The sequence below is a fragment of the Hippopotamus amphibius genome, chromosome 13 (genome assembly GCF_030028045.1).
Source record: "Hippopotamus amphibius kiboko isolate mHipAmp2 chromosome 13, mHipAmp2.hap2, whole genome shotgun sequence".
NCBI classification, from domain to species: domain Eukaryota; kingdom Metazoa; phylum Chordata; class Mammalia; order Artiodactyla; family Hippopotamidae; genus Hippopotamus; species Hippopotamus amphibius.
In genome coordinates, this window is record NC_080198.1 from 51,125,727 (window position 1) to 51,142,426 (window position 16,700).

Below are 16,700 nucleotides of genomic sequence, written 5' to 3' on the forward strand. Positions count from 1 at the left end.
GTAATCAGATTCTGCAGACTTCAATCACCCATCTGGTGAGCCTGACAGGGGGGTTCAATTGTTAACAACTGGTCCCAGCTAACTAACAGCACGTGTATCTCAATGAGTTTGGGGGTCTTTATAATTTTCACTTACCCAGTCTATATCTTCAAGTGATTAAAAATAATCTCTTTAAATAGAGAAAACTCAATTTCCAAAGAAACTGGTAGTCATGCAATGAAGAGAAAATGAGCTAAGAAAGGGATAATTCTTAGCCAGAGAAAGGGGTTTTGGATAAACTAAGGAGTTTTGGTTCAGCAACAGTTGAACTTACAATATGAATACCTTGGCCACATTTTCTATGATTCACCAAAATAATCCAGTAATTGCTCTAGCCAGAACAAAAACTACTCACTACATGAGATAAAAAGTCACTGAAAGTGGAATAGATTGAAGAGGTGTGTCACTATGCCCAGAACATGTGACTAAACAGAAGTACGCCTTAGAGAAAGCAAGGAGACACAAGTATAAACACTTGTAGGAAACTCAAGAGAGTTGGAAGGCATGGGGGCGGGGGCAGTGGGGTTATTGAACCAATCTTATTAAGCATAAAGGCTGATGAAAGGATTTCAGAAAGCAGTTGTCTTGGCTTAACAGGAAGTCTGCAGGAGCCTCTTATTCTAAAAAAAAATTCTTCAGGGTGAACTTGTACTCAAAGACCAAATAAATGTTCCCTGCAAGAAACTCTCTATGGGGTTGCAGGGCACATGTACTAGACATGAGCAAACATCATCTTTCCTTTGGTTCTGGAGCTCCAGATAAATCATGGTTAATAATACTAGAGCAATGCTATAATGTGATGACATATATGTTTACAAAGGCTGAGGCAGTTATGAGAACAGGCTCAAGAGTCAGAAGGTCTAGTTCAAATCCTGCTCCTCCCCTTCCTAGCTGTAAAAATTAAAACAGTAGGCTCTCTAAACCTCTATTTAAAAGTGAGATAACAAACACCTACCTCAGGGATTATATGAGGTATAAAAGCACTTAATATGAAATATGGAATCAAGTACTATGCATTTAATAAATGTTGGCTGTTATTTTCATTTTCATTGAATTTTAACAGGGTTGAAAAATTACTTTACTCCTATAAAGAATCAAGAAGAGCCTGAAGGGGTCTCTTATTTCTAACCGTGTCACATTTTAGTTGATAACTCCACAGTATGGTGGTATTCTTGAACCCAGGACAGGGGCTCAAAAAGGTCTCAAGACCTTGGACAGCATGAAGCAGTAATTAAAAACACAAACAGAACTGGGTTCACGTAGCTCTTATTACTTAAAAACTTTGTGTCTTTGGACAATTTACACAAACCACCTGTACTTCAGCTTTCCTATCTGTAAAATGAGAAAAAATATAGTAGCTACTTCATAGGGCTACGGGGAAGAATAAGTGAGATGTTCTACACGAGGTTCTTAGTTATATAAGGTCTTGTTACACAGTGAGCACTAAAGGTCTGCTATCAGTTCTCTTGAATATCAAAGGTCTAACCTTTGATGCTGTTATGACCAATGACCAAGGCAAGTCCCAAACCACATATAAATCAGAATATCTTCTATTTAATCAATTAATCATCTCCTGACCCAAAATGCTAAAGCAATTTCACATTACTATTAATAATCAGATCTTTGCAGTTATAAATAAGATATAATCTCAGCAGCTACTCTTTTCATATATTTCTATTTTAATTCTTTCTCAAAACTCCAAAGCTCATTCAAATTTGATATATTAGCTTATTCTGTTCAAGTTCAAAACTCAATAGAAAATAAAATCACAAAACATACCTTTCATTTTCTGGAATAAGAAGTTTTTACAAATAAAATTCATACCAACACATGTTTCAGATACATTAGAAACTGTGCTATTAATATCAGAAATCACATTAATTTTACCTAACTTTATTTCACCATTTAGAGAGTACCACAATATTTTTATAATGAAATTCATTTATGTATCACCTGATTCTTCAGCTGGTTAAGTGTTTGTCTCAAACTATCTGTTGTTGTCTGGTTACTTTTAAAAAACTCAGCTACTGCTGTATTCAAAATTATTTTATAATCATCTTTGTTTATATCTTGCAGGCAGGCAAGATGCTGCAGACAGACATCATAATTTCCAGCCTAAAACAAAAACACACAAACAAAATTACATACCAACTTTAAGAACTATACATTCATTTCCAAATATATTTCATTCGTCTTTATTTAAAAATTCTTACAGATAGATATAATTCCCCTAAAATATACTAATTAGTCACTAGATGAAGTAATAGTTGCATCAATTAAGAAATTGTGATATGTTCTTTATATCTCAAAAAAACTGAAAAAAAATTGTGGATATTTATTTCCTAGGAATCAAACTCTAACAGTGATACATGTGCATTATATCTACAAGCCACACACATACACATATATGGGTATATAATATACCTACATATAATATATATTATAACTAGATATAATATATATTAGTATATATTGCTAGCAAGGTACAACAGCCAAGGCAAGCCAAGAAAGGTAATATGATAAATTACTCCAAATTTTAATTTCTAGTATACTTGGAATACCCAAGCATCAAGTTCTTCCACTTACATGTATGTAACTTGATAATCGAATAATGTCTTCTTTCATATTGTTTAATGTTAGAAAAGTTAAAGTTTTGACAATAAACTTTTGGGGTTCCATTTTAAAGCACAGTCAAGGAAGAGAATTGAAGAGAGTAGTGAAATGAAAAGACTGACCCACATATTTACAAATCTAAATTTAAGAAACTTGAAAACAACACTGTGACAGTTAAAACATGTTTATGGAAACATAAGAACTTGGGAATGGCTCAAATTACTCCCATTCCTATCACCATATTTAAACTCTAAAATTAAAAAAAAAAATTTAAAACCTATGCCTGTTCTCTAAACTTAACTCTTAAATTAGTACAGAACAAAAATTATAAATTAAAAAATTCACTGTGAAAAGATTCATGCTTGACAGATCCTAAAAATGGAACAGATTAAGAGAAACTATTTCTTACTGTGAAAGCTTGGAAAGCATTGGTGGACAACTCCTTCTCTTGATCGGTGATCCCAGAGGACTGACCTGTCACTTCATGTTTCTCTGCTCCCTGATCTGCAAACACACAAATTTTACAGTTCTTCAGAAATAACAGTAATGTAGTGAATGTATCCCTAGTTTTCTTCTTGTCTTCTTCCTAATGAAGCTGCCAAAGTATGACCTCTTTCAACCACAATGGCTAATTAGTGTTACTAAGTGAGGAAGAAGCCATTCCTTCGAAAACTTAAGAAATGTTCCCCTTTGCTGTGGAAATCCTTCTATAAGGATTACAGTTTTGTCCATCAGGACATTCAGGCTGAGAATATTGTGTTCTCTTAAAAACATATTAGCGGGGAGGGTTGGGGGGGAATGAATTGGGAGACTGGAATTGCCACATATACATTACTAATAAGAAAAAAAAACCAAATTGTACACTCTAAATAGATGCAGTTTATTGTATGTTAACTGTATCTCTAAATGTTCTTAAAAAAATAAAATTAGATCTGCCCCCCAGCAATATACCCCAAATCCCACATATTCAAGAAACTATGCCAGGCCCTGCAGACACAAGGAGATTATAAATACATACACAATGCTTTCCACAAGTTTATAATCCAGTTGAAACACAGTAACATTTAACAATGAGAAAACTACATTGATAAGAACTCATAGGTAATTTCCAGGCAAGAAATCCAAAAGCCAAGATTAACACATTTAAAAAGCTTCCTTAACAGACCTGTCCGTATACATTCTAAGATTCACAATTTCTGCCAAATTTACTATTTTAAAAATTAAATTTTTTTAATTAAAAAAAAGAATCCTAAAATGAACATAAAAATCTCAGCTGAACCAAGTCTTAAACCACTCAAGAACAACACCTGTTGAGTCTGAGTGTAAACTGGTAAGATCTCCTGGGAAGTAACTGCACATAGCCTTGACCAAACAACCCCACTTTTAGGTATTCACTCTATACATACACAAAGATGCTCACTGCAGCACAATTTATAACAGTGAACATCTAGAAATAACTTAAATATCCTCCAGTTAAGAAAATTGCTAACTATATACTCCAATTTTTAAAAAAATCACTAACTAAAGCACTACAGAAATACAATGGCACACTAAACAACTGTTGAAGTTGTTTACATGTGTTGACATGGAAAAATATCTTTAACATCTTAAATAAAAGCAACAGACTGCAAACAGTTTTATACAACTCAACTTCATGTTTTGTAACGATATATACATAGATGTGTACTTCTCAATATGTACAGAATAAAATTTGAAAGGATATACATCAAACTCTTAGTGGTTACCTTCAGGGAGTGGGATGGAAGAGGGAGAGATTTTACTTTCCTTCCTATTCCTCTTAATTGTGAAACCAAGCAGGACTGTATCTGTGGAGCCCTCCTGGATACAAAAGCCTTTCCAACCGCCCACCCCCACCCCCACCCCCTGCTTCTTGTTTGTAGGAAAAAGCTTTAGCCTCCTAGACCTTCCCTGAGTTCCAAAGGGCAGATTCAAACAGTAATTAGGGAAGGGAGAGAATGCAGAAACAAAGGTAGAGCAGTTAACAAACAACAGTGCAGGGTCCTGGTTCCTCCTCAAGGAATATATATAATACATCTCTGAGTTCTTCTGCAGGAACTCAGGCCCCCTTCCAGGTGGAGGGTGGTAACTTCAGGCTGAGCACAAGATTCCTGGACACCACCCTGCTGCCTCACTTCCAACCAATCAGAAGAAAGCCACACACCCTGTAGTCCGCATCCCAAATTTTGCCTATAAAAGTTTTTTTCCCAAACCCATTGGAGAGTTCAGGTTTTTGGAGCACAAGCCCCCAGCCTCCTTGCTTGGCCCTCTGATAAGCCTTTCTCTGCTCCAGACTCTGGAATTTTGGTTTGTTTGGCCTCACTGTGCCTCAGGAACACGAACTTACAGTTGACAACTGTTTAAATTTTTATAGTTAACATTGGTTACTTTTTTTTAAGTTTTATTTTTAAATGCCTGCCTAAAACTGATACAAGGTTTTAGAATTCAGATAAGGGGGAATTCCCTGGTGGTGCAGTGGGTAAGAATCTGCCTGCCAATGCAGGGGACATGGTTCGATCCCTGGGCCGGAAAGATCCCACATGCCTTGGAACAACTAAGCTGATGCGCCACAACAACTGAGCCTGTGCTCTAGAGCCCGAGAGCCACAACTACTGAGCTCACATGCTGCAACTACTGAAGCCCATGCGCCTAGAGTTGGTGCTCTGCAACAAGAGAAGCCCCCGCACCACAATGAAGAGTAGCCCTCAGTTGCCACAACTAGAGAAAGCCCTCCTGCAGCAACAAAGACCCAACGCAGGCAATAAATAAATAAATTAATTAAAAGAAAAATAATTCAGATAAGGGGTTACCTTCAGGAGTCTAGCGACTGCAAGATGCATGGGGTGGAGAGTGCAGGGTGCTTCTGGGTGTGTGAGAATTCCTTAAACTGTATGTATGTATGTGAGCATTTTTTGATAACTGCCTAGAAACCTGTTTTCCAGGAGCATTTCAATGAATGAGCCCTCAGTAGAGCTGACTTTAGGAAGCCCTGGCCTGACACGTATCAGCAGTCAGTAAAGACTTCTAATTCCCCTCTGTCAAGATGCATCATTGTACAATGAAAACACACATCTTGGAATCAGTCACATCTTCAGTCTAGTCTTCCCTTGGCCATCTAACGCTTTGCTTAGAGATGCTAACTAAATATTAGCTTCCTTCCCCCTTTCCTTTTGACAGAACAACTAAGGATTCCACTGTGTTTTGTATGTGTGTGTTTGTTTTTTTACAAAATACTTATCGGCACGTTAAACATACAAATAAACAATGAAATAAGATTTAGTGTAAACAGCTCTTTAGATCACTGCAAAACCCCTATTATTAGAATACTCTTGAGAATCACCACTTATACTTAAAAACAAAATATAACTTGTGCTTAAGTGAACTTATCTAAGACTTAGATCTGCCCTACAAAAAAAGGTATTCTGGTGTTTGGGCTTATTTGAAGTGTTACTTCTAATAATTAAAGTTAGATAAATTAGTATTTCATTTCCACTTCTGCATACAGATAAATAAGAACTGAGTCCTAACAAGGAGGAGGAAAAACTAATAGTTTAATAGAGAAAGCTCACTGGTTTAAGAGGACCCTGTCAAATAGCTTTTTCTTTAGAAAGCCAGTAACAATGAGTTAGTTAACTAAATTGTTTACACAATACACCTGTTTCGCAAAACTTTCAGGTGCACAATAACGGTAAGGACCATTATCTTTAAAATGTATAAAAATGGGGACACAGGATTTCAGGACCCCAGAAAGCAAAGTATGAGTTTAGATTCAGACAGAACCTCAACTCTAGGTATATTCATCATAAAATTTTAACAATGAACATAAATACTTTAAAATTTTTTAGGAAACCTAAAGTGTTTAAAAATTTTCTCTCTCCCCTCATAAAGTACACTAAATTTAAACCAAATGCCCCAAATTCTTAGTTTGCCATCAAGTTATCTCCATAGCTTCTGCTAAAATATAGCCTCTCTAAATCAGATGACATTCTTTTTTTTTAAAAATATAAATGTATTTATTTATTTATTTATTTATTTATTTATTGGCTGCATTGGGTCTTTGTTGCTGCACATGAGCCTTCTCTAGTTGCGGCGAGCAGGGGCTACTCTTTGTTGTGGTGCGCAGGCTCCTCATTGCCGTGGTTTCTCCTGTTGCGGAGCACGGGTTCTAGGCTCATGGGCTTCAATAGTTGTGGCTCATGGTCTCTAGAGCACAGGCTCAATAGTTGTGGCGCACAGGCTTAGCTGCTCCACAATATGCGGGATCTTCCCGGAGCAGGGATCGAACCCATGTCCCCTGCAGCAGGTGGATTCTTAACCACTGTGTCATCTAGGAAGTCCCTAGATGAAATTCTTTAATGGGACTTCTGGGCCCAATTGTCATTTATAAATTGTGATTTATAAATACAGGGCTGGGACTTCCTAGGTGGTACAGTGGTTTAAGAAACCACCTGCCACTGCAGGGGACACGGATTCGAGCCCTGCTCCAAGATGATCCCACATGCCTCGGAACAACTAAGCATGTGCACCACAACTACTGACCCTACGTTCTAGAGCCTGTGAGCCACAACTATTGAGCCCGTGTGCTGCAAATACTGAAGCCCACACGCCTAAAGCCTGTGCTCCACAACAAGAGAAGCCACTACAAAGAGGAGCCTGCACACCACAATGAAGAGCAGCCCCCGCTCGCTGCAAATAGAGAAAGCCCATGTGCAGCAATGAAGACCCAACACAGCCAATAAATAAGTTAATTAAAAAAAGAGATTTCAATAAAATAACATTAAAAAAAAATACAGGGCAGAGGGAAACACCCAACAATTCACCAAGGCACTGAAAGAGTTTAAGCTTCCACTTCCCATCAGAAGCAGAATGGCTTATGTGGCCACTACTATTACTATCTTCTAGGAACTGTAAAAGTCTCCTAAAATCTCCCAAATAAGGAGAAGCCAACTTTAATAAGCTAGACTCTAAGGCTGACAAGTGACTCTGAAGTAGACATTTTAGAGAACTGAGCTCAATAAACAGCCTTTTTTTACATGTTACCCAGCCATTATCTTACTTACATCCTTTTACTTCAAGATAAAAACTTAGGGGCAAAAAACTCCACTCCAATAGGATTACTATTTCTATTTTCCTTAACTTTCTGCACTTTTCAAGTTTTCTGCAAGGAACAGGTATTATTTTCGCAATCAGTCTTTAAAACATTCATCTTTTGGATAACTACTGACTTCTTACCAGAAAGAGTCTGCACATATTTCCACAATGTGTCTTTATTTGCCCAAAAATAGTCTCCATTGCCAATTGAAAGAGTATATGACTGTTCATCCATAAGCTTGACCTTCCTTCTACTCTGGCCTAATGAACAGGACTGACCATCTAGGCAAACAGAGCTCTTCGGCGCACAAACCTTGATGCTTTTAAAGTCAACAGGCTTCATTTCTAACCAAACAATTCGGTTTAAACTAAGTAGAAAAGAAATAGGAAGCTTTTCCAAAACTGAAAAAAGTCAGTTAACTGTAAGCCCAGACACATTCCAACACAGAATGTTAACAATTCAAACCTGATTGGAGGATTTTCCACACAAGCTACACTTCTCAAGATACAGCTCCAATGATGTTTGAGAAGAGAAAAATTTCCCCAAAATAAAAGAAATGCAGGCCTAAGGAAATCTACTGCTACTCCTGCAAAACAGTTTTGATGCCTTTGTGAAGGAAAATTTTAAATAAGGAGGATGCCATTTCAAAGAAAAAGAATTCAGGTTTACCAAAGCTGCCATCCAGCCAAGGTTCACACACCTCACGTGTGTTTTTCTATCACTTGACCAAGTACACCTGCCTTAGCAAAGCCCTACATACAATGGCTGATTGCTCCACAGCTCAGAGGGCTAACATGTGACCAGCAATGCTATAGAATTGAGCACCGGAGCCAGCACTGCAGAAATAAAGAACACAATACCAAGCTTCAAAAATATCAGCACACTTTGGGGAACACCAGCAAAGCAGAACATTACCAGTGCTGATTGCTTTTATTTTCATATCTGAGAGTAGTTTTTATACATAGAGAAGATATTTACTCTAGTTTTCAAATATATCAATACTTATTAATTTACAAGTTCAGAAAGCCTAGATTTTCCTCAAACTTTTACATTCAACATTTATTTATTTATTTATGGCTGTGTTGGGTCTTCGTTGCTTCGCACAGGCTTTCTCTAGTTGGGGCGAGTAGGGGCTACTCTTCGGTGTGATGCGCAGGCTTCTCATTGCGGTGGCTTCTCCTGTTGCGGAGCACAAGCTCTAGGCACTCGAGCTTCAGTAGCTGTGGCTCACAGGGCTTAGTTGCTACGGGGCTTAATTGCTCCACGGCATGTGGGATCTTCCCAGACCAGGGATCGAACCCGTGTCCCGAGCATTGGCAGGCAGATTCTTAACCAGTGAGCCACCAGAGAAGTCCCTGCATTCAACTTAGACATCTTACTCTACTTGGAGTTTTCATTTTACAGGGCTGTGATGACTGTTTGATTTTATACCTTCAAACATAAATTTTAACTACTTTAAATAATTTAATATATTCCATTTTAACTACAACCTTAAAACATTTTAAGTACAACCTTTGACTTAAAAAGACAAAATTTTCTGAGAACTCCAATAACTTATAAACCTAAAAAACTGAGCTTATGAAAACAGTGACTCTTTAATGTCTATGCAATAACACAGTAAGGCTTCAACTTATATGCACAAATATAAATCAATTATTCACTCAATTACACATCTCAAATTGGAATCATAAGACTAAATTCTTAAACGTTAAAAACACTTAAAATATCCAATGTAGGTCACTTAGAGAAGGTAATTTATGTACAGACTCCATTAACTATACTTTAATTAAAAAACCGCAGATTCCTTACTGGACCTTGAAAAAAGCAAATGGCAAGACAGTATTGCACAGTTTATTTCCTCACCTGCGTATGTGTGTGGGTGCTTGCGTGTATATATATTTACATATATCTATTTTTAAGTCAATGTGAGCTTGGGTAGGCATAAAATGTCTGGAAGAACACACTAACTTAGTTACCTAGACAGTGAGACTGGGTGGGTAGAAGTGATAGAGGACTTCATTTTTTTTTTTAAATCAATTTATTTATTTATTTTATTGGCTGTGTTGGGTCTTTTTTGCTGTGCGCGGGCTTTCTTTAGTTGCTGTTAGTGGGGGCTACTCTTCATTGTGGTGCACAGGCTCCTCGCTGCCGTGGCTTCTTGTTGCAGAGCACGGGCTCTAGGCGCGTGGGCTTCAGTAGTTGCAGCACATGGGCTCAACACTTGTGGCTCACGGGCTCTAAAGCACAGACTCAATAGTTGTGGCACAAGGGCTTAGCTGCTCTGTGGCATGCGGGATCTTCCTGGAGCAGGGATCAAACCCGTGCCCCCTGCATTGGCAGGCGGATTCTCAACCACTGCGCCACCTAGGAAGCCCAGACTTCATATTTTTTACTTCATACACTTAATAACAATAAAAAGGTTGGGGTGTTTTAAATAAAATAAAGTACTCTTCTCCTGATTTCATATTACTCATCTGGTCCTGTCTTTCCCTTATTCAAAATGTCATCACCCTTTTCCTATTTAGCCTACTACTGCCATCCTCATAGTCCAAATTCTCAGATAAAATCAAATCTAGGATTTTGCATCCAAACTCCAGCCACTTTCTCCTTTCAAATAACTATCAAAAGTAAAGTCAAATAAATCACCCTAAAATATTGCTGATGTTTCCCACCACTTCTATGTGACATAGGGACATGAACCCTGGACATTTCCACTGCCCCTTCGATGATTACCTTTGAATTGTAAAGGGAGGATGGGATTGCGGTGGATGGGCCTACCCCTCCCGTTATGACTTGGCTGAAACACAAATTAGGCTGTGCAAACTGCTGGCTGATCAGTCGCTAAGAAGCCACACGACCTAGAAGCACAGGTACATTAGTTCTCCAGGAGGTGAGTCTTGACCAACTGGAAACAGGAAATGGGAGAAAGCTGGACAAATAAATCGTCCCTTCTTTCTCTCTCACATGGAATATTCTGAAGCGTAGGTTCTCCTTGAAAACCTTACAGAAAAGTCCCATAGGCAAACGGCCTGCTACACCGCTTCACAGGCCATGGGCATCAGTAGCCAGGGCTGCAGCGAGTGCATCTTCCTTTGCCTTCCTTCTCTCCCTCACCTTCACTGTCCTCAGCTTGCACCTTTCAAAAAGTGAGTGCCTTAATCGGGTTCTGCTTCCCAGAGGCTGTGGGCTAAAACATACACCTCACCTCACCTGATCCTCACAAGCTACAACCTGGTGAGGTAAATAAATTAGAAAGCTCATAGGAACCCAAGTTTACAAATGAAGAAACTGAGGCTCAACTCAGAACCGTTCCCAAGGAGCAAGACTTTGTCCTCACCTACTATCCCCAATCAGTCACAAATTCTGCCAATTTTACTCCCTCAACAATTCTCACACCTGCCTCTCCTCTCCAGCAACTTCTACCCTAAATAACAGCCAGCACTTTTTAAAAAACCAAGGCCTAAGTTGAGCTCATTTAACCCTTTTCCAACGCTATGAGGTAGATATAATTATCATTCTCACTCCCTACACAGGAAAGCTGAGGCTTAAAAAATGGCTTCTTAAACTTTGCCCAAGGTCAGTCACACAAATACCAAGTGGTACAAGTAGGATCAACCTAGGCTGTCTGATTTCAAACCCCATGCTCCTAACTCTTCATCACTTCTTACCTGGTTCAGTTAAAACATGAACTAAATCGCAAGATGCCCTGCTAAAATCTCCCAATGGCTCCCTATTAGCTGGAAAGAAATTCCACCTTCTTCGATGGCCCATACAAGGCGTGGCATAAGCTGTCCCTTGACACAACCCTGACTTTGCCTCCTGCCGTGCTTCCTCTGCTCACTATGCTATAAACATGCTGAGCGGTCTGATATGCCAGCAGTTGGTCTAGGTGCTGGAGGCAGCACACGACTAACACAGACAGAAGTGCCTGTCCTCAAGGTGCTTATACTCCAGGGGTCTTCCTGTCGTCCAAGGGGTCTGTACAGTGGATGCTCCTCCCATCTGCATCATTCTTCCCCCACACGGCTGGCTCTTTTGGGTCTTTGTTCAAATGTCACCTCTAAGAGAGCGCTTCCTTCTCTTACCAATCCACTCAAGGTAGGGTCTCTGCTCTCAGTCATCCTCTATCCTTTTATTTGCTTTTTCTTTTCTTCACAATATTTATCACAGCTTGAAATACAAAACTATTTCTTACTTAGTCTACATGTTTATCTGCCTCCCATACTACATGACAAGCTCCATGAGGATAGAGGCTTCCCAGTGTCTGGCAGAGCAGGCTATTGGTGAGTATTTACTGAATACATTAATATCACAATGTAGCTGGTCTCAGCTAGTTTCTGAGCTCCCACTCTTGTTTCATTTACGTCACGGAACTGAGCCTGTGCTCTAGAGCCTGTGAGCCACAACTACTGAAGCCTGTGTGCCTAGATAGAGCCCTTGCTCTGCAACAAGAGCAGCCACCTCAATGAGAAGCCCACACACCGCAACAAAGAGTAGCCCCCACTCTCCACAACTAGAGAAAGCCCACCCACAGCAACAAAGACCCAATGCAGCCAATAAACAGACAAACAAACAAACAAAATCCATGCTTGGACTTCCCTGGTGGTACCGTGGGTAAGACACCATGCTTCCATTGCAATGGGCATGGGTTTGATCCCTGATTGGGGAACTAAGATCCCACAGGCCAGGCAGTGAGGCCAAAAAAAAAAAAAGCATCCTCTACCACAGCCAGTATGATCAGGTCACTTACCTTCTTAAATCCTTTCTAAATATTTATTTATTTGGTTGCACTGGGTCTTAGTTGCAGCACATGGGCTCCTTAGTTGAGCCATGCATGTGGGATCTAGCTCCCTGACCAGGGATTGAACCCAGGCCCCCTGCATAGGGATGGTGGAGTCTTAACCACTGGAAGTCCCCCTCTTTCTTTTTCTTTTTTTTTTTTTAAATAAATAGTTTTTCCTTTTTTTTTTTTAATTTTATTTATTTATTTATTTTATTGGCTGTGTTGGGTCTTTTTTGCTGGGCGCGGGCTTTCTTTAGTTGCGGTGAGCGGGGGCTACTCTTCGTTGTGGTGCGCGGGCTCCTCATTGCCGTGGCTTCTCTTGTTGCGGAGCACGGGCTCTAGGTGCATGGGCTTCAGTAGTTGCAGCACATGGGCTCAACAGTTGTGGCTCACGGGCTCTAAAGCGCAGGCTCAATAGTTGTGGCACACAGGCTTAGTTGCTCCTCGCCATGTGGGATCTGCCTGGGGCAGGGATCAAACCCGTGTCCCCTGCACTGGCAGGTGGATTCTTAACCACTGTGCCACCTAGGAAGCCCCCCCTCTTTCTTATCTAATGAACAACAAGCTCCATGACAAGGGCCTTGGGCTCAGGAGCTCAGAGTTGAAGCAGTATATAAACTAGATTTTGAATGAGGAGCATGTTCACCAGATAGAGAAGAGGAAGAAAGGTATTACTGCTCAGAAGCTCGAAAGAACATGATACTTTCTAAGAGTCATTTCTGGTGAGAGGAGCTAGATGTGATGATATAGAAGTGTCAGATGGAAAAAGACTGTGAAGAGCCTCACAAATGACACTGAGTGGGGATCTCATGCACAAGAAATGGTATAGTCTTAGAAAGTTTACAAGCAGGGGAATGGTATGATCTAAATAGTTTTACAAATAAAGTGAAAACGCTGCAAAGAGAATGGACTGGATAGGAAAAGACAAAACCATTCAGAAGAATGCTCAATGTGAAATAGACCACATCAAGAGATAAAGGCCAGATGTATACATATAGCCTATCCACTCCGCTGTACAGCAGAAACTAACAAAACACTGTAAGGCAATGAAAAAAAAAAAAAACAGAGAGAGAGAGATAAAGGCCAAAACTATAGCACTTTAAATGGAGATGGAAAGGAGGAGCAGAGAGATTCAAGGGAGCCACACTAAACACTCATCTACTCAATACAAATTCAACCTTATTATCTCGGTAGGAAGTTTCCCACAATGTGGCCTATAAGCTTAAACCAAGGAAATAGGTCCCAAATCACTCTGGACCTTATTCTTCTACTGCATATATTACATAGCTCTTCCCAAATGGGAGTGCCACTATAACAGGGCTGTCTCTAACAGACTGAAGAGCAGGTCTTCAAAAGCAGGCAGTGCGTCATATCCATTTCTTTAAGATCGAAGTCAGTGCCTGGCACTCCATTTTTTTGTGAACGAATGAGTGAATAAGTAGAAGAATGCTTTATGACTGAGGGAGGACTTGAAAACTAGATAGGTTTTAGGCCTAAAGAGGTCATTCCAGGCAAGTGCAATGGTACCGGCAATTAGAAATGGTAGACCTGGGGGAGAGATAATGTCCGAAATTAAGACGGAATATGTTGGTCCTCTTGGTCCAGTCTTGGACAGGCCATGCTTAGTCCCTGCCTGGAACTTTCTCCTATCCACTCCTCTCCACTCCAAACGGCTCACCCCTTCATTTCACTGGGGTGTCTACTAAAGTACCACCTCACCAGAGGCTTTCCCTGACCAGCCTACCGAAAATTCTCTAGCGCCCTCTAAAGACAGCCTCACTTTCTAAACCTTTTCTCTTAGTAGATTACTGAAGAGATGCTCTAACGTTTTCATTCATCTGTACATGTTATAGGATTGGCTCACCTTAATTTCAAATCAAGTTTGTCAGTTATTGGGATCAGGACCTAAGAAAAACCTTCTTTTCCTTCAAAAAATTAATTTTACTGTAACAAGTCTAAGTGTTGATAACTTCTAAGTCCTGTCATTTCAGTTCCTTCCAACAAAACCTGGATGTGGATGCCACAGAGAACATTATTTTCTTACAGGAAACACACGCCAGACCGTCCCAGAGGTAGGCAGGGAAGGATTTTCTATTCCTCAGTGGAGAAGATTCTAAGAATGGAGCAGTAATCCACAAAGAAAATCGTCGAGGTTAACTTTGAGGGGGAAAAAACCTTCTAAACGCACAGGCCGAAGTGAGACACGATCATGTTATGTCTTATCTCCATAAGCTGTTTTTACAACGCCAATTAATCACACAAGACGTCGCTGACCACAGGCAGGCTGATGTGCCCGAAACCACCCAGGTGAATCGTAGCCCGAGCCAGGGGGCATCACGGCAGCTGCGTCTCCGGGATGAACTTCCCTTGCTCTGCCTTCCCCAGTGGGAAGTCCAAAAGTCTGAGAAGCGGTTTCTTGAACCAGAGATATTCCGGAGAACGCGGCAAAGACGGCCAGAAGCGGCTTCACGCTGCGCTTCGTAAGAAACTATCGGCCCTGGGGCCCAAAGTCTCACAGTAGCGACGGCCGAGGGAGGGCCTGGGGGGAGAAAGGCTCGCCCCAGTTACTGTCGCCCGGAGTCCCCACCCGGGGCCCCGCCGCCGCAGCTTAGGGCCCGCCCGCCCCCGCGGGTCCCGCCGCTCCAGCGCGCGGGGCGCGGGCACCTCACCTGCAGTCTTGTCTGCGGCCATCTTCCCGCCTCGGCTCGGGTTCTTCCCCGCAGGTGGCGTGGCCTCCACTCCCGCTGCCCTGCTGGCCGCTGTCCTGGACCTAGGAGGACGAGCCTGCGCCCACCCCGGCTCTGGGCCCCTGGGTTCCGGCCTGGGGAGTGGGCAGACGGCGGGCTGAGGAAGTGACGAAGGCTGGTTCGCGTCGTCTAGCAACAGCAGCAGCGTCTCCGCCCCGGGCGGCGCCGGCGCCTCCAGCCAGGCACGGCTTCCGCCCTGCCATGTCCCCTGACACACTACTTCCGGGGGCCGCGGCCGGCGTGGGAACCGCGGGTGGCCCCGCCCCACGCTGGCGTCGCCGGCGCCCCGCCCCTTGCGACGTGAGCGCGCGCCCGCCCGGACGTGCGCTCACCCGCGCTGGGCGGGAGCTGCGCGCCACCGCCTTGTGCTTATCCTGAGTAGACTTCGTAAGTATCCGAACTCTTGTCCCTCGTTTTACGTAAAACCACGATAACTACATCTGACATCTGTGTGTTAAGCATTGAGCCTTGCACTTGGCTTGTACACTTTTAATAATTTCTCACGGCTCTGTGAGAAGGCACAGCCGCAGTTTCCCGTTTGAAAACAAAACATTTTGTTTTCGAAGTTTTAGATTTACAGAAAAATTTCAAAACTGATACATGGAGCTCTTGTATACTCCTCATCTAGTTCCCCCTGCTGTGAGCATCTTGAATAATTATTACATTACTGTGGTACATCCGTTACATCTAAGAAACCACTTTGGTTGGTACGTTACTGTTAACTAAATACAACATTAAAAAAATTTTTTTTAAATTTTCTTTTCAAGCAATGTCACTTTTCTGTTCTAGGATCATGTCCAAGATACCACATTAAATTTATTCATGTCTCCTTAGGCTTTTTTTCTTTTCTTTTTTCCTCCTTGGCTGTGCCACGTGGCTTGCAGGATCTTATTTCCCCCACAAGGGATCCAAATCCCTGCCAGCATCCAAGTCCTAAACACTGGACTGCCAAGGAATTCATTCCTTAGGCTATTCTTGACTGTGATCACGTCTCAGATTTTTCTTGTTTTTGATGACTTTGACAGCTATGAAGAGTACCGGTCAGGATTTTTAAAAACTAATTAATTAATTAATTTTATTGGTTGCTGTTAGGTCTTGGTTCCTGCACACAGGCTTTCTGTAGTTGCGGCCAGCGGGGCCTACTCTTCATTGTAGTGCTGGGGTTCCTCATTGCGATGGCTTCTCTTGTTGTGCAGCACAGGCTCTAGATGAGTGGGCTTCAGTAGTTGCGGCACACAGGCTCAACAGTTGTGGCTCATGGGCTCTAGAGCGCAGGCTCAGTAGCTGTGGATTGAACCTGTGTCCCCTGCATTGGCAGGTGGATTCTTAACCACTGCACCACCTAGGAAGTCCCTGGTTAGGATTTTTGAAGAATGGACCTGGATTTGGTTTCTTTAGCGTTTTTCAT

At 41.5% G+C, this 16,700-nt stretch overlaps 1 protein-coding gene across 4 annotated transcripts in view; it reads right to left on the reverse strand.

Moving 5' to 3' along the window:
- Nucleotides 1–15,510, reverse strand: part of CNOT10 (CCR4-NOT transcription complex subunit 10) — a 58,294-nt gene extending 42,784 nt beyond the window's left edge. For all 4 annotated transcript variants that reach the window (XM_057705993.1, XM_057705991.1, XM_057705992.1 and 1 more), the window contains exons 1-3: nucleotides 15,215–15,510; nucleotides 3,062–3,156; nucleotides 1,993–2,154 (exon numbers count right to left, since the gene is read on the reverse strand). In XM_057705993.1, the coding sequence (XP_057561976.1) occupies nucleotides 1,993–2,154; nucleotides 3,062–3,156; nucleotides 15,215–15,236 (279 nt within the window). In that variant the 5' untranslated portion in view covers nucleotides 15,237–15,510. The remainder of the gene's footprint in view (nucleotides 1–1,992; nucleotides 2,155–3,061; nucleotides 3,157–15,214) is intronic.
- Between the last annotated feature and the right edge of the window lie 1,190 nt (nucleotides 15,511–16,700).